At 35.7% G+C, this 19,359-nt stretch overlaps 1 protein-coding gene across 5 annotated transcripts in view; it reads left to right on the forward strand.

The window, feature by feature from the left end:
- LOC150108743 (twitchin-like) overlaps window positions 1–19,359 on the forward strand; it is a 2,666,638-nt gene that overhangs the window by 1,133,596 nt on the left and 1,513,683 nt on the right. For all 5 annotated transcript variants that reach the window (XM_090390962.1, XM_090390961.1, XM_090390964.1 and 2 more), the window contains one exon: window positions 6,333–6,635. In XM_090390962.1, the coding sequence (XP_090247088.1) occupies window positions 6,333–6,635 (303 nt within the window). The remainder of the gene's footprint in view (window positions 1–6,332; window positions 6,636–19,359) is intronic.

Genomic DNA, 19,359 nt, shown 5'->3' on the forward strand with positions numbered 1-19,359 from the left:
AGGACTGGTGGTGGGAGAACTAGGGGACACCTATGGAAGCTGGGCAATAGTGTGGTTAGCAGGTGTGTTAGAGCTGGGTTCTTTACTTTTAGAGTGGTAAACGAGTGGAATAAGCTGCCAGAGTCTGTTGTGGGTGCTATGACGGTGAACGAGTTCAAGGCAAGCTATGATAGATACTGTGAGAATGTAATCTCATAGTTGTGTGGACATGATGTTTAGGGCCTCCCTCGATGAGTCTAAGGACTCCTGGAGTTGCCTGAAATAATAATAATAATAATAATGGTTTTAGCCATTACAGAGAACTGTTCAGTCTGCTAAATCCCAAACTGCTAACTGCTAGTTCGTTAATTTTTAGTTCATTATCCAGGTATCTATCTCCCTAGATAAAGAATGGATGAAGGAAGAAATATGGAATAATAATAACATGGATGACCCCTTGTTCTCTGACTATTTCTGATATATTGAAAATTTTCACTTCCGTTTACTTTATAAAAATCTTTTAAATATGATAAAAGTTTCTGTCATGTCCCCTCTTTTGTGCCTGTCAACTAAAGGCCTCCTACTAACGCCCAAAGAAGATACCCCCACCTAGATAAGATTTTATGGTCAAATCCATGTATTCCATTTATTATTCTGAGGCCTTTGTGTGTGTGTGTGTGTGTGTGTGTTACAAATCTTAAAAGACTGAGACAAAATATCAGAAGTAATAAAATAGTTTTTAATACTTTCTTAGTGCAATTAATTCTCCATTAAGCCTTTAACACGATGTACTCCCAGTATTTAAGCCTTAACACCCCCCCCCCCACACACACACACACTAAGCCTGCAGATACTGAAAGACAACATAATAATACTCATTCAAAATACGGAATAGCATACAATATTCATTATAATAGTTTTGGAATGTCTAGAAGAATTAAATTTATTAAAATAATTAATTATTATTTACATGGTTAAACCAACTTCAGGAGATTGTACAAGCATATTATATACACAGTTCCATGAAAATTCATCTTAACAGTTAATCGAAAGAGTTTACCGAATGGCTATTCATCGAATAAATAATTTATCAAACATTTCACCTTAAGAAAATTGATTGAAAAAAGAATTCATTGATAATTTTTTGATGAATAATGAAATAATTCATTGAAATTTAAATATTTTAAATTGCAATGAATAAAGTAATTTAAATATTTTATTACATTGCTTCAAAAGCACTTCAAAAGAATAGAGATTATCAACTGAATTTTCTATTTGTGGGATACGAGGATGATGTCGCTCATTCTACATATTTGATTGCTATATTCTATTTTAATTTGGATTTCAGTAATGAAAAAAAAAAAAAAACATGAAAGACTGATGTGTCTGGCAGTGGGAAATTGTAAAACAGTAGTAGAACAGTGTAATCACATTTTGTAGGCTACTGATTGAAGAAAATCATTAATAGTTCTACCAACGTGAAATTAATAACTTCATTATTAGTTTACAAAAAAGAAAGTGAAATCGATAATTTCATTTTTTTATGATAAAATATAACCAGTGCAAATTACTGAAGCTATTTCATCTGTTGTTATATTCAGATGAACAGCGTGTTATATTCAGATGAACAGTTGGAAGATCGCATTCTAACTTCTCAAGGCTGCCAATGGAAAACATTGTACTAAAGGAAAATTAGAGTGGGTGAGTTGTTTTGAATTACAGCAAAACAACTGGCGCTAATTTACTGCTTGTGCTTTTTTATATCCGGTCTTCTTGATTTCCATAAAGAAGAACCAAGCTACAGCTAGTAAAACTCATCCATTCTCCTTATGAGACAAGTTATTATTATTATTATTATTTAAGCCTCTAAGGAGTCAAAAGACTCATCGTAGGAGGTTCTTCCTAGGAAACACATCTACTGAGACTCATCGTGGGAGGTCCCTCCTAGGAAACACAAAGTCTATCATACCACTCCTTAAACTCATTGGTCGTTCTTACTCTCACCACTCTATCAGGTAATGCATTCCACTGTTCAACCACCCTCCGTGCAAAGAAACCACTCCTCACCCTCTTGACACAGCCTCCTTTCGTAACTTCCAGGGATGGCCTTTGTCTTCGCTCCTTCCCGCCGTTCCACCAAGTGAAAGAACTCTCCAACATCTACCCTGTAACTACCTCTCAACAGTTTAAAAGTCTCGATCATATCACCTCTCCTTCTTCTATCCACCAAACTCTGTAGTCCACATTCCCTCAATCGATCCTTCTAACTCATATTGTACAGTCCTAAAACCATCTTTGTAATCCGCCGCTACCCTTTCCACAGTCAATTTATCCCGTTCAAATCCTGGGGACCAAATCTGAGAACAATAGTCTAAGTGGTATAATCATGGCCTTATACAACAGATTGATAACTCTTTTATCTCTGCATGTCAGCGTCCTTCTCAGTATTGCAGCATTCCTCTGAGTTACCCTCACCACCTTTGCAATATGTCTCCTGAATTTCAGGTTTCTATCAATCATCAACCCCAGATCTCTTGTCTCCCCTACTTCCTCCAGTATATCTCCTCCAATAGAGTATGCAGCATCCCATCGATGGATCCCAAACCTCAAGACTTTACATTTTGCTGCATTGAACCGATAACCCCATTTATTTGCCCGTCTGTCTAGTTTATTCAAATGCTCTTGCAGGGCTGCCACATCTGCACTATTACTGATAACCCTTCCCAACTTCACATTATCTGCAAACAACTGAATGTCCCCTTGCAATCCATTGACAATATCATATTGATATAATATGTATATCAATCACTGTAGGCACGGGGGGGGAGCCCCCTCTAGTATATATATATATATATATATATATATATATATGAAAGAATGATCATTAACTCGGTTAACATACATATTTTTATAAAGAATTGAATGACTAGAACCAAGATTTAAGTAAAAAGGTTTTAATATAAAAAAAAAAAACCTAGTTTCAGCTTGTAATATCCTTCATCAGGTGACATTATAAAAGAAAGAAAAAAGAAAAAACACTAAAACACTGAAACTTAAATAAACTATGAACATCATAGAGAGTGTCTATACATAATTGGCATTAAATCGTTGTGGTTGTATTTAAAGCTGTTCTTTCGTTAGTTGTATTGTTGGGAAAGTGCATGCTAGTAGCATCTCGTGAATGCCAGTACATGATTACAGCTGAATGACATTCTGGGAGGTTGTAGCTCAAGTTATTATTTAGATGAACAGGGTTGAAGATGATTTCTCTAGATTCCACGATTTTCTCTCTAGTTCATCATTGCAACAGAAGATGTTAGTCATTCAATTCTTTATAAAAAAAAAAAAATATATATATATATATATATATATATATATATATATATACAGTAGAACTCAGTTATAACAAATTCCACAGGACCGCATATATTTGTTCATAATAACCATCATTCGTTATATCCAAGAAGGTCATAATTTGAGTGAATTAAAAATGTTTTCAGATGTTTCTCAGCATAGGTATATTGGGTAACATAAATACATATGTGCATACATACATATAAAGAACAAAAATTTATTTTTAAAACTTCACATTTTTACATAAAAAATCATCAAGCATGCTTTGCTTTGCATAAGACGCATATTTCATATGTTTGAAATTGTTCCTTATACCACTAAGATGCTTGACTGTGTCGTCTGAACTTACAGATTGCAATTCCATAAATCTTGTTAAAATATGTAAAGAACTTTCTGCTTCACACCAGGTAACGATTTTCTCATCATTGCTATTTTCTTCCTCAGAGTCACTACAACTATTATCTTGTTCTGGTGTATGAGAGATTTGTTTTAAGATGTCAGCGTCTGTCGGTATACCCGAAGTTGCGACGGCATTATCAATGTCTATAAAATTATCAATCTCTGCGCACGTTTCAAAATTGTTCAAGTCTTGCGCTTTTAACCATGCTGATAATGGTAAGTTATCCTCTTCATCTTCTTCAGATTCGCACTCGTATTCCTTAAGACCAGCTTTCTTAAAACAGTTTTGTATCGTAGACATTGTTACCAAATTACCAGGCATCACTCATTAAATGTATTGCGTGAAGTACACTGATCTTCGAGTCGTAAGCATAAGCATTTTCTGTGGATTTTTCTCTGCGTTCTATCAGTTCCAAGACTAACAGACGACGAAAATGGGATTTAAAACATCTAATTACGCCTTGATCAAGTGGTTGCAAGACAGATGTCACATTCGGTGGCAAAATAACAAGTTTTATGTTTGTTAAATTAGCCACTACAGGATGAGCAGGACAGTTGTCTATCAATAACAAAATTTTCCGGTTTTCACTGCGAAGATTTTTATCCCACTTGCTAATTTCATTTTCGAAAATTGAAGATGTCATCCAGGCCTTCTTATTCGCTGTATAATCAATGGGAAGTTTTTAAAGCATCTAGGCTTTGCTGATTTTCCAATTACAAGAAGCTTTCTTTTATCACTACCGGTCATGTTCGCACAAACTAAAACTGTGAGTCTATTTTTGATAAGTTTTCCGCCAATGCACTTTTTGTTTTTAAATTGAAAAGCTTTATCGGGTATTAAATTATAAAAAAAACCCTGCTTCATCTGCATTATAAATGTTGTTGTATCCATACCTTCGTTTGATGTCCGGCCATACATTCTTGATCCAGTCAGAAACAACGTTTTTGTCAATGGACAATGCCTCGCCACTTACTTTTGCGTAGACAATATTGTTTCTGTTCTTAAAGCGATCAATCCACGCATTGTTGCATTTAAAATAGCTATAATCAAGTTAAACAGCAAATTTTTCAGTTTGAACTTTCAAAATTGGTCCGCTAATAGGCAAACCAGCGGTTCTTTGCACTTTAAACCACGAAAGAAGTGCCTCGTCAACATCACTTCTATTACACTTTTTTTAAGTTTTTTACTCTTCAATAAATTGTTTTCAAAAGCTTTCAGATTCAACTCACGATTCTTCCAAATTGTTGATATTGTAGATGGGGACAAACCATACTTCTTTGCTACTGTCAGATTTGATTGGCCACTTTCCACCTCTAGTATAATTTCTACTTTTTCGGTAACTGATAAAATTTTCCGTTTGACTCCTGACATTTTTCCACAACTAGAAAATGTGTACGTATAAAATGTCAGCAAAGGAACGACTAACGTGTATTATTCGTTCATTATTCCCGTCAAATGAATTCGTAATAAACATGAAATACATGCATTAAATCAAATGTAATTGAAATATACCTTCAAAATTATTTGTTATAAATGTGAATTCGCTGTAACTGTGATTGTTATATCCGAGTCCTACTGTATATATGTGTGTATATATATATATATATATATATATTGATGGTCTGATATATGTTGATGGTATGACCACCATGGAGAACAAGTTTGTTGGTTGGATAATTATTATTATTATTATTATTATTATTCCTGACACCTCCAAGGAGTCCGAAGACTCATCGCTGGAGGATACCTACAATTGTTTCAACTGTCTCAACCACTACACCAAACCTCTACTGCGAGTCGTCTCCATCAATGCCATCTACCGCCCATTTCCAGCACCACAACTATTCTATGTCTGTAAATTGCGTGTGTTCTGAAGGGCTGATTTGTGTATGCAGAATGAAAAACCCGAGTTACTGGGAGAAAAAACCCTTCTACCTCCGTATGCGATTGGCTAACTCACTTTCGATTGAAAATCGTCCAGATAAAGATTCCTCCCGTCGCAACAAGAATCGAACTTAGGCCTATTCCAATGGAAGGGTGCAATGTACCATCGTTCTTCCAATTGCAGAATTAGACAACTGAAGATCTGAAGATATATTTACATGTTGTATCAGAAGTTGATTGATATGCTAGCCCATTCAAGGGTTCTTTAATTAAAAGTTCAATCATCTGAAGGTTAGATAATTGATAAATATATATATATATATATATATATATATATATATAAATATATGTTGATGGTCTGACATTTCTAAATTGCACCTTGCTTCTCCAAACATTTGTGTTGGCTGTATTTAATTTCATTGCAACTGTGCAGCACTTTTCTTCTTATTTGATGTTTTGAAATTCAGTTCAATTATTGGCATATCTTTCTGTATTCTGCTGGTTATGAATTATCTTGTAAAAGAATTCAGTATATCATTTAAATTAATATGAATGATAATCATCCATATTTATATTTTCAATTTAATTATTTAATTTTAAAATAAAAAATTATTTAAAAATTTAATCATCCATATTGTGTTTAGTTTTAATTCAAATGAATAAATTAATACTCTTATACTGTCATACTCAAATTTCGTTTTTTCTACCTTTACAGAGGAACCAGGTCCACCTAGTATTCCTGAAATTGTTGACTATGATAAAGATTTTGTAAAGCTACATTGGGATAGACCAGTACGTGATGGAAATGCACCAATCACTGGATACATTATCGAAAAGAAAGATAAGTTTAGTTCAGATTGGGTAAAGGCTGCTGAAGTTCCAGGAAATATGACAGAAGGCAAAGTGTCAGGCTTACGGGAAGGTGAAAAGTATGAGTTCAGAGTTAGGGCTGTGAATAAAGCTGGCCCTGGACAGCCTAGTGAAGCTACATCACCTCATATTGCAAAGCCCCGGTTCTGTAAGTTTCACACTTTGTTTTTGTGGCAGTTTCATGTCTGATAAATAGTAACCATATTGCAGATTGTTTGTATAACTTAAAAATATTTTGTTATTCATGTTTTTAGAAAATTGTTATGATTTAGATGAATTTTGATAATTTCTAATGCTTATTCTTATTACATAACACCTCCATGGAGTGGAAGGATTCATTGAGGAAGAACACTCTACTCTATAACCCTCATCACACAGCATCAAAAATCTGAAATATGAAAGATCTGAAATGCAAATAATCAGTCAGAAGAAAAAAGAAGAAACACTCAACTTTTGGAAGTAAGTCTGGGAAATCCTATTGAACATAAGAAAAATGCCTCGTGGATTAAGGAAATGGAATCAGAAATGAAACAACAAATGAAAAATTTTATTATTACTGAAGACACGGTCAGTCCACAAGCTAAAAAATTAAAAAAAAAAACTGAGAGTGCACCAGGCAAAGATGAATTACATGGATTTTGGTTGCAGCATCTAACCAGTCTACATGATTGAATTGCAGAACTACTTAATCATTTGTTGCGGTCAGGCTCATTTGAAGACTGGATGATATCTGGGCATACATTTCTCTTCATGAAAGATTAGGAAAAGGGTGTGAATTCAAGCAATTATTGTCTGATAACATGCCACCTGACAACTATGCTTAAGCTGTTCACTGTAATCATAGCAAACTCCGTATACCACTAATTATCAGATAATCAAATTTCTCCAATTGAACAAAGAGGCAATTTTAAAAAATCTAGAGGAACAAAAGATCAGATCCATATTGATAAAATAATCCTCAGAAATTCAAAAGACAATAAATGAACTTAAAGATGGTATGAATAGAATACAAAGAAAGCATTTGACCTCTCTCCCCAACTCCTGGATCCTAAAATCACTAGAAATATTTGGAATTAGCAAAAACATGTCCGTTTCTGCCTGCTTCATCATCATAATCAAATTCCTGACATGTACCTTCAAGGGGTGTACAGGATATGATAGTACTACATGAAAAATTTACATCATTACCAACTTCCTATCTACAATTTTCCTCCAAATCAGTCTGTTACTTGTCAAAACTCCAACATTATCAGATCTTATATTTCTATCATCTAAGGAACTTTGTACCGTATCAATCCACCAATATCTTGGTCTGCCTCTGGGTCATTTTCCTGCCAACCTGGCAGAGAAAACTTGTTTTGCTAATCTTTTCTCTAGCATTCTATTTAAGTGACCATAACACCTGAGATTAGCTCTGCTAATGCATTCCTGGATGCTGACAATGTCAAGTTCTTTCCTAATATCCACATTTTTAATATGATATTGCCATTGATGCCATCTGTTCACGCCTCTAATCTTTCACAGAACTCTCATATCTGTGGTCTCTAGTCTTTGGTCAAGTGTTTTACTTCTGACCCAGCTCTCAGATCTATAAGTTAAAACTGGTTTGAACACTGTCTTGTATACAGCTAATTTAGTGTTCCAACTAATTTCTCTCTTATTCCATATGAATTTATTCAATTGACTTCCCACCATACTAGCTTTGCTGATTCTGTTGTCTATTTCTATATTGAATTTACCATCTTCACTAAAAATCGTGCCTAAGTAGCTGAAATGTTTTACTTGTTCCACAGGTTCTCCATTTGACATTTTCAATGATTTGGCCTATTTTCATTGTCTTTGTCTTTTTATTGCTGACCTCATCATCATCATCATAATCAAATTCCTGCCATGTACCCTCAAGGGGTGCACAGGATATGACAGTACTACATGAAAAATTACATCATTACTAATTTCCTATCTACAATTTTCCTCCAAATCAGTCTGTTACTTGTCAAAACTCCAACATTATCAGATCTTATATTTCTATCGTCTAAGGCACTTTGTAATGTATCAATCCACCTATATCTTGGTCTTCTTCTGGGTGATTTTCCTGCCAACCTGGCAGAGAACACTTGTTTTGCTAATCTTTCCTCTCCCATTCTATTTAAGTGACCATACCATCTGAGATTAGCTCTGCTAACGCATTCCTGGATGCTGACAATGTCAAGTTCTTTCCTAATATCCTCATTTTTAATATGATATTGCCATTGATGCCATCTGTTGACACCTCTAATCTTTCTCAGGACTCTCATATCTGCGGTCTCTAGTCTTTGGTCAAGTGTTTTACTTCTGACCCAGCTCTCAGATCCATAAGTTAAAATTGGTTTGAACACTGTCTTGTATACAGCTAATTTAGTGTTCCGACTAATTTCCTTCTTATTCCATATGAATTTATTCAATTGACTTCCCGCCATATCAGCTTTGCTGATTTGTTGTCTTTTTCTATATTTAGTTTACCATCTTCAGTAAAAATTGTGCCTAAGTAGCTGAAATGTTTTACTTGTTTCACAGGTTCTCCATTCACAACACAGTTGACATTTTCAATGATTCTGCCTATTTTCATTGTCTTTGTCTTTTTATTGCTGACCTTCATACCATATCTATTACAACAGCTATTCAATTTAGTCAGAGAATCTTGCAGACTTGTAGCAGATTTATTTACAAGTATAAAATCATCTGCATAAAGCAAAGAGCTGACATTAACATCTCCAATTTTGATATCAGGTTTAATACCACATTCCTTCATAATGTGATCCATATAGATAATGAATAACAGAGGGGATAATGTACATCCTTGTCTCACACCAGATTTAACATTAAACCATCTTCCTGTACTTCCTTCAATTCTAACTGCTGACTCACAACTCAAATAAAGACTAAGTATTGTTTGATATAATGCCCCATTGACACCATATAACTGCAGCATATTGAATAGCTTCTCTCTTGGCACCTTGTCATATGCCTTTTCCAAATCGACAAAACTTAAATACAGATCTTTGTTATATTCCCATGCTTTCTCGACTATTTGCCGTAAAGTGAAGATCTGATCCTGACAGCCTCTATTTGGCCTGAATCCAGCTTGTTCTTCACCAAGCTTTTCTTCCACAATTCTTCTCAACCGTTTCTCAAGTATACTTGCATAGATCTTGCCAGGAACTCAGTAAGGAAATACCTCTGTAATTCGCACATTGTTTTATTTCCCTTTTTATATATGGGTACTATGAGAGCTCTACTCCAATCATCGGGAATTCGTCCCTCTGTCCAGGCTTTCTGAACTATGCAGTGCAGCCACTTTAAGACTCTTATACCACCATACTTCAGCATTTCTGGTCGAATATCATCTACTCCTGCTGCCTTTCCACATTTCAAGCCTTTGATGGCTTTTTCTACTTCAAGTATGGATATGTATTCCTGACTGCATGCCTGGTCAGTGTTTTTTGTCACTGTGCTGTCATCACTGCTTGTTTCATTTAGCAGTTTTTCAAAGTAATTACTCCATACTTCAAGGATATCTTTTTCTCCTGTTTTCATGTCACCTTTATCATCTCTAATTCCTTTTACAGCACTCTTTCCTCCATTCCTAAGCTTCTTCAACAACCTCCAGAATATTTTGCCACCTTCTTGATATTTATTTTCTATATTCTTGCCAAAGTCCTCCCATGACTTTTGTTTAGCTAGTTTTACACACTGTTTAGCTTTCTTACATTTGTCTCTGTATTCTGTAAGAGTAAAAGCTGACTTATTTGCCAGGAACTTTTGGTATGCTTTCTTCTTTTCCTTTCTTTTCATTCACTGTCTCTTTAACTTCCTGTGTCCACCAGAGAGTTCTGATTTTTTTTATCCTTGCACACAACCTCACCACATGCCTCTCTGGCAGAATCAATCAATGTTTCCTTCAGAGTTTGCCACTGAATCTCCAAGGTTTGATTCCTGTTCTCAAACTCTTTCATTTTCTTTTCACTAATATTTCTGTATTTTAGTCTACAGTTCACATCTGAGAGCTGCTCAACTTTTATTCGCTTTAAAACTTTCTTACATGTTATTCTTTTCAATATGAAATTCAATTTTATCCTGCTCAAGACTGAATAGTGATCACTTCCAATTTCAAATCCTCTGTACACTCTGGTGTCCTGCACCAGGGAGAAAACATCACTATCAACAATAACATAGTGAATGAGACTTCTTATTCCTAGCCTCTTCTCTCCATGTGAATTTGTGCACATTTTTATGTTGGAACATGGTGTTAGTAATAACCAGTCCATGTCCTGAGCAGAAATCCAACAGATATTTGCCATTATTATTAGCTTTGCTCTTTTCTCCAAATTTTCCCAAAATATTTTTGTATGTCTCACAATCATTTCCTACTCTGCTATTTAGATCCCCAACAAGGACCAAGTTTTCCTTTTTCATTGTGTCAGTTGCTTTTCCTAAAGCCTCAAAAAATTCCTCCACTTCTACCTTAGTAGAACCTTCTGTGGGACCATAGGCACAAATAAGTCTCATTGTCCAGTTCCCCATTCTCATATTTGCCCACATTACTCTACTTGAGACTGACTGCCATTCAAGAAGATTAGCCTCATATTTTGTGTTGAATACTATGGCTACTCCTTCTTTTCGTTGATTTCATTGCCTGAATATAACATTTTGTATTTATTGCTCAGAAAGATCTGACCAGTTTTGGTCTTTTTTGTTTCAGTCACCCCTATTATGTCGATCTGGTACTTATCTAATTCCTCAGCTAGCTCCATTTCTTTGCCATTCAGGCTTCTTATGTTGATAGTACCGATCTTTAACTCTGGTGATGTTGAGTTGGGGTTTGTTTTCAGATTTGTTCCAGTAGCTGACTTTTCGCTGTTCGCCCTGGTTCCCTGGCGAAAAGAACGGGGGCCTTGTTTAACCGGGCGACGCCCCAGCCGGCATGAAATTTTGTCATGTTGTACCATCATTTTTTTATTTTGGTTTAACCAATAAGAATACAATTTGGTCGGCTAAATCCCAAATTGCCAGCCCATCCTCGTTCGTTCAGTATCAAAGTAGATACCCAACAGGGTGCACCACGAGAAGGTGAGGATTGGACATTAGGTCAGAAGCCCTGGTCGGTTCTCCGCATTCCTTTAAAGGCTATGTGGAGGTCTCCTCTCAGTTATACAGCTTTGACCCTTAAGCACCCCCTATTGCTGACCTTCATACTATATCTATTACAACAGCCATTCAATTTAGTCAGAGAATCTTGCAGACTTGTAGTGGATTTATTTAGAAGTATAAGATTGTCCACATAAAGCAAAGAGCTGACATTAACATCTCCAATATCATGTTTAATACCAATTTCCTTCATAATGTGATTAATATAGATAACGAATAACAGAGGGGATAATGTATATCCTTGTGTCACACCAGATTTAACATTAAACCACCTTCCTGTACTTCCTTCATTTCTAACTGCTGACTTACAACTCAAATAAAGACTAAGTATTGCTTGATATAATCCCCCATTGATACCATATAACTGTAGAAGCAACTTTAATAATTAATAATGAATGATTCAGAGTTATTAGCATTTGTGTGGAATTTTCCAAGGTGATTCCCTGTCACCATTACTCTCAAACATTTCTTTGATACTTTTATCTATGATTTTGAATAAAAAAAAAAAACTTGGATATGAAATTTCCTAAATATAATATTAAAACTTTCCCATCTACTGTATATGAATGATTTGAATTATATGGAAAATAGGCAGAGCAAATAGACTTATTACTGAACACAATTTGTATTTTCAGTCAGGACATCAAAATGGAATTTGGTTGGGATAAATGCAAAATATTATCTAATAAATGAAAAAACTTAATGATGTTAGCAATTTTAATTTTGACTAAGAGAGCTATATAAAACCAATTTCAGCTAACGAACACTATAAGTATCTAGGAATATTAGAAGCTAGTGATAATCTCCACTCAAAATTAAACAGCAAGCAGCAGTGGAAAATACCAAAAGGGTAAGGAACATTCCAAGAACAGTACTTAATGGATTGAACATGATTCGAGCCATGAACTCTTGGGCTATGCCAGTGATTCAATAGCTGGCATAGTGGACTGGGCAAAACAACATCTGGACAGAAAACTAGTAAATTAATGACTAAGCATCATGTAATGCATCCACAAAGTGATGTTAACCAGATGTATCTACCAAGAAGAATAGGTGACAGGCTCTGCAGCAAATGAGACAAACTGTCAAAGAAGAAGAATAAATTAGTTTAAAAAAATTACATTGATGGTAGCAGTGAGCAGATGCCCCAAGCCATTTAACAAGAAGGCCTTCTAAAAGTAATATGAAATAAATCAGTTACAAAAAAAAAAAAAAAAAAAAAAAACATATATCTGCTGAAAAAATAAACCCTTGTGTGGCCAGTTTCTTAGAGACATAGAGAAAAAAATTGTTATGACCAAGACATGGCAATGGCTACAATATGGATATATTAAAAAAAGAAACCAGAAGAATTCATTCTAGCAGCTCAAGAACAGGCATTACTAACTAATACAGTCAAAGCAAAAATTAAGAACATAACATCAGTAATAATTGTAAATGCAGATTATGTGACAATAAAGATGAAGGTGTAGAATATTTGATCAGTGCATGCAGCAAGATGATTACAAATACTCCTATGATTAAGTAGCCAAAATAATTCATTGGCATGTATTAAAAAAATATGGTTTTCCTACTTCTGATAACTAGTGGCAGCATAAAATAGAAACAGTATTGGAAAACAAGACAGCAGAAATTCTCTAGGACTTTATTATTATTATTTGACACCTCCATAGAGTCCAAAGACTCATCGAGGGAAGGCACCTACTCTACAACTCTCTGTCTCCACCACTCAACCTCATCCACCAACCACACATCATCTACACCGATGCTATCTACTTTCCGCCACAACCACTGGTATTTTCACAGATAATCACAAACATCCATGCCCATGGTGGGATTCGAACCCACAGCATTTTGGCTGGAGATTGGATATGCTAACCTGGCCAACCAGGCTGGCTTTAGAATACAAACGGTTTGGCCTTTGGAAGACGATAGACCTTAGATTGCAAATATTGGACATCAAGAAGTTTGCATTATTGACATCACAGTACTCAGTGATAAACATTAAAAACAAAGAACTAGAAAAAATGATAAAATATGGAGATCTGGCAATCAAAGTTAGTTGGCTGTGGCTTAAACACACCAAAGTCATCCCATTTGTTATCAGTGTGCACTTGGTGCAATTTCAAAGAAGCCATCCAACTATTTATAAGAATTCAACATTATTATTAGTAGTAGTATTTGGTAACCTCCATGGCATTGACAGACTATAATAAGTTTAGTTTAATCCTTTATGCAAGTGTGAGCAAACAAAGTTTGCACCTGAAAGTATCTTCAGGACTGAGGTAAGTAGTACAACACCAGGCAACTCGTTGTAAAGGTGGAGAAAGTTCTCATCACTCATATCTAAGTATCTCCCATAATGCAAAGCACATCTCCTTGCAGATATGTGTGATGTTATGCATTAAAGCAAGGACCACTACCCATACCAATTTCTTTATTGAGGTCTCGTCAATGGGAGCTCACTAAAGGTCGAAACCAGTATGGGTAGTGGCCCTTGTCTTAATGCATAGCATCACACATATCCACAAGGAGATGTGCTTTGCATTATGGGAGATACTGAGATAGGAGCGATAAGAACTTTCTCCACCTTTGCAAGGAGTTGCCTGGTGTTGTACTACCTTACCCCAGTCCTGAAGATACTTTCAGGCACAAACTTTGTTTGCTCACACTTGGATAATGGATTAAACTAAACTTATTATAGTCTAACCAAGTGAAAAATAAACTCTTAATAAACTCTCAATGAGTTGAGAGACTCATTGTGGGAGGCCCACTCAACCAGCAACTTGTCTGTCATAATGAGCGTTCAAGTTATTTTTTAAACTACCTGCATTCGCACTGCCCTCAGGCATTGCATTCCATTCATTAACAACTCTTCATGTAAAAAATCTACTCCTCGCACCCTTCTTCACTACATCTTTATACAACTTCCAGATGGCCTCTCGTTTTTCGCATCCTAACATCCACTCTTCTTATAATTTCTTCTGTATTAATCTGATAGAATCCCTTAGCTAATGTCAAGGTATCCATCATATCTCCTCTTTTCCTCCTATTCCCCAACCTCTGTAATAATCCACATTCTCTCAAATGCTCTTCACAACCAACACTCTAGTGTTCTGATATCACTTTGGTCATTCATCTTTGGACCCTCTCTAGTATTTCCACATCACAATGAAAACTAGGTGAACAAATCTGAGCACAACAATCCATATGTTTTCTGACTAGTGCCTTTTATATAGATGCACCACCACTTCCTTATCCCTATATGTTAATGTACTTTTTATCATAGCAGCAATACAATGTGCAGTCTTTGCAACATGTGTGATGTGCCCTTGGAACTTCAGTCCAGTGTCCACTATCACTCCAAGATCCCGAATCTCATCTTCTTCCTGAATTGGTGGAGCTGTATTTCAGCTCCACCAATTCAAACTGCAAACTCCACCAACATTAAAACTGTAATCCCACTCATTTGTCCAAGCTAAAAGTCTATTCAAATCTTCCTATAGAGAATTAATAATACTATAGAGAAAAACATCCATGCCCATAGTGGAATTTGAACCTGCAGCCTTTTGGCTGAAGAGCAGATATGCTAACCACTTGGCCAACCAGGCTGGCATATATCTCTAATTCCGCCTTTCATTCTCCTAATCCTTGCCTCCCTTCTACATGTTGCACAGCATTATTCACACCACTATGATATACACTGATGAATTGTTTGTTAAATAATTCCATTATATCATTCACTATGATTACTCGTCTACCATAGCTATATACTGTCAGCCAGCCATAATTATTTTCCCTCTTGCTTTTCGCATAGCAGAAATATTCCCTTGGATTAGGTTTGACCTGATTGTCTCCTCTCATATTCTACTTTTTCTTTCATAACCATTCTTGTCACTTTTCTGGCCTGCAGTTTATGCCCTTCATTCATCTGTTTAAAGATGCATGAAGGGCATAAACTCTTTTGCGAACAGTCTTTCTACGAACAGAATTTCTATGAACTGTCTTCTACCTCCTCCATATACCCACCTCTTTTGTAATATTGTTTGCTTGATTTCACTATTCATCTGTCTCACTCCTACTCTCTTTATTTGCTTAACTTGGTGTGCAGTTTTGCATTGCTTGTGTTAGAGTGTTGTATTGTGTGTTGCCTTATCATTTTCCATGCACTCTCAACATCTTTTCTACACACTTCATCAATCCAATGTATTGATGCTAATTGACACTAATCTGTCTAAATATTTCACAATCAATACTCTCCACATTTCCTGGCCTATAAACAGCATCCTATTAGATATACTATTCTACTGATCTCAACTTCACACTAAACAGCTTCGAAATCTTCAGACGTATTTACTACTATTTCCACTTTGACTCTTCAAGGACAGAATTCCACTGCTATCAATAATAATACTCCCCCTCCTCTCTTCATCTTCCTATCCTTTTGGAAATTTCTATATCTTACCATTTCAAGTCCAGACAGTATATCATCCTCAGTCAACAAATTTCACTTATGCTAATTATCTTTGGGCATACTGATTCAGTCAATGCTACATACTCAGCCCTTTTATTTCTGATGCTCCACACATTAGTATACAAGCATAACAATTTTCCACTCTTTGAGGTCATCCCATCAACACAATCACTCTTTACTCTCTGCTATTATTATTATTATTATTATTATTATTATTATTATTAAACCAAGACCTCATGGAGTCAAAGACTCATCTGGGAGGTCCTTTTATCACACACACAGCTCATCATACCATACCTTGAACACATTCAAACTCCTTGCAGACATCACACTCTCAAGCAAAGCATTCCAATCATTCACAACTCTGCACGAAAAAAACCTGCCTCTCACTTCCCTACTCACACCCTCTTTATACAGTTTCCATGGATGACCTCTGGTTCTCCCCTGATCTCCCACTATTCTCTGTAGAACTTCTCCACCATTGATCTTATAACAACCCCTTATCAACTTGTAGGTCTCTATCATACCTCCCCTCTCCCTCCTGTCCACCAGACTCTGCAAGTTGCATCTTCTCAATCTTTCCTCATACTCGACATTCCAGAGGTCAAAAACTACCTTAGTCAATCGTCTTTAAACCCTTTCCAACATCTCTTCATCCTTCTGAAAACCAGGTAACCAAATCTGGGCACAATAGTCCTGTGTGGCCTAATCAAAGCCTTATACAACGGAACAAGAATCTCCCTACTTCTACATGTCAGTGTCCTCCGCATCATTCCTAGAAGCCTTTGTGTTGTCTTCACAATTTTGGCTATGTGTCCCCTAAATTTCAGATCCTTATCCACTATCACTCCCAGATCTCTTATTTCTTCCACCTCCAACAATATATCTTCACCAAGCATAAATTCTGCATTCCATCTTTGTTTTCCAAATTTTAAAACCTTACATTTTGCAACATTAAACTCGCATCTCCATTTCCATGCCCAATCACTCAATTTATTCAAGTCTTCTTGTAAGGCCACAACATCTTCACTACTCTTCATATAGTGCACTTCTCTCTTTGTTCTGACCATTCTCTGATCTTGACTCTTATTTTCATTTATATTCTTTTCATCTGCACTGTTTTGCACTGCATCACTTTGCTCTGTTATAATCACTTTCTCACTTTTATATTTATCTTCTTCCTGTTCTTCCAAAACCTGCTTCTCAACCTCTCTATGACATTCTTAGTGGGGTACTTATTTCATATGAACCCTGTGCACTCTGATTAAGCAACAATCATTCCAAATGAGACCAACACCAAACCCATTCAAATGCATCCCATCAGCCTTAAACCATTCTGGCTTCCCTTTGAATTCATTCCATATATTCAATACTCTTCATCTGACACAATTCAACCATTTTGTTATTTAGTATCATCGCTCTCCTTCTCAGTTCACTACTGTCATATCTGGGTAGCAAACCAACCACTTTCCCAATTATCCTTCACTTCCTGCAACAACTTCTTCAAATCCCTTTCCACATTTTTTGTCTCGCTATTCAAGTTGTTTTGCCTACCACTAATTCTGATGCCCATTCCTTCCTTCTATGCAAAGCATCTGATATTCATTTTATTGTACCACTTGTAAAACATGTCTTGTGCACTTTATTTTTTACCACACCTTTAATGATTGAGTCACCATATAAAGCAACCATATCATCCTTAGATACTTGCTTCTTCTTATTAATTGTCATTTACATCAGTTATGCTCTTCTTTCCATGTCACTTCTGTTATTACCATCACAAGAACTACCAACATCAATGAATTAACCACATATGATCTGCAAAAAACAGCATTACTTGAAGCAGTCCATATTTTACACTGCTACCTGACAGACTATTCTTAGATTCTTGGGTGGAATCTTAATTGCACCTATCACCAGTCAAATCGTTGTCTGAATGATATCTTGTTTTGATTGTGTTTCAATTGTGTGAATCAAGTCATAATAATAATAATGAAAATAATAAATAGTAATAAATAACAACCAATAATAAATACATAAACTTTTATGCTTGTTTATTGTGCTAGTTTTGTTATTATGAATTATGCTACATTTCATCAGCTAATAATTCCAGCTAGCTTATTCAAAAGAATCTCAATACTTTTAATATAATATAATATGATATAATAAGATCAGTTGAAATACTGTATTAGATTAACAGTTTAATGCTTGGTAGGTTAAGATATAATGGGTGCAATGCTATTATGCCTCCTGTTGTCTATGTATGAATAGTGTCATTATAACTGTCTTATTCTGTGCGTATATTGTGGCCTAAAGCTGAAGCTCATCTCTGATGTTTCAGTTTTATGTTGATGCCAAATGCTTCTTATATATACAATCTGTGAGTATTCTACTGAGTATTGTACATCACCTCAGACTAGCCTCCTCAAATTGGTGTTTATGTTGGCAGTCATGGTGGTAAGGCAGAGCACTAATAGTAATCTTTCACACTTCATTATCAACAAAGGATGTGCAGAACAAGAAAGTTACTGATAGCTATGCTATAGACACTTGGGTTCAAAGTTCTGTTGTATAGGAATAAATTAATATTGACTTAAAATTGAGTTGCTAGGATTTTTCTTTCTAGAAACTCGGATTTTTCATCCTGGAACACATGCAGCTAACTGACATTATTATTATTATTATTATTATTATTATTATTATTATTACGGGTATCTCCATGGAGTCAGTAGACTCATCGCGGGAGACCCAAACTAGCAAAACAATATCTGTCATATCTCTTCTTGAATTCATTTACAGATGAAGAGCTCACAACAAAGTCAGGCAATGAATTCCACTCATTCACCACCCTCCAGGCAAAAAACCTTGTTCTGACACCTTTGTTAACCACACTCTTCTTTAATTTCCAGAGATGACCTCTTGTTCTTCCATCACTATCACATAGCTGAAACATTTCCCCTGCATCAATCCTATAAAAACCTTTTAGTAATTTGAATGTTTCTATCATATCCCCTCTTCTTCGCCTATCAGCCAATCTCTGCAATCCACAAGCTCTCAATCTATCAATGTAGGGAGCATTTTTTATATCACTCACCAACTTGGTCACTCTTCTCTGAACCCTCTCCACAGCCTCCTCATCTCCAAGGAATCCAGGTGACCAGACCTGAGCACAGTAATCCAAATGTGGAAGTATCAATGCTTTATAAAGGGGAAT

This window comes from Typopeltis vanoorti, chromosome 3 (genome assembly GCF_054136105.1).
Source record: "Typopeltis vanoorti isolate ZY-2024b chromosome 3, IOZ_Tvanoo_1.0, whole genome shotgun sequence".
In the NCBI taxonomy this organism is placed as follows: Eukaryota; Metazoa; Arthropoda; class Arachnida; order Uropygi; family Thelyphonidae; genus Typopeltis; species Typopeltis vanoorti.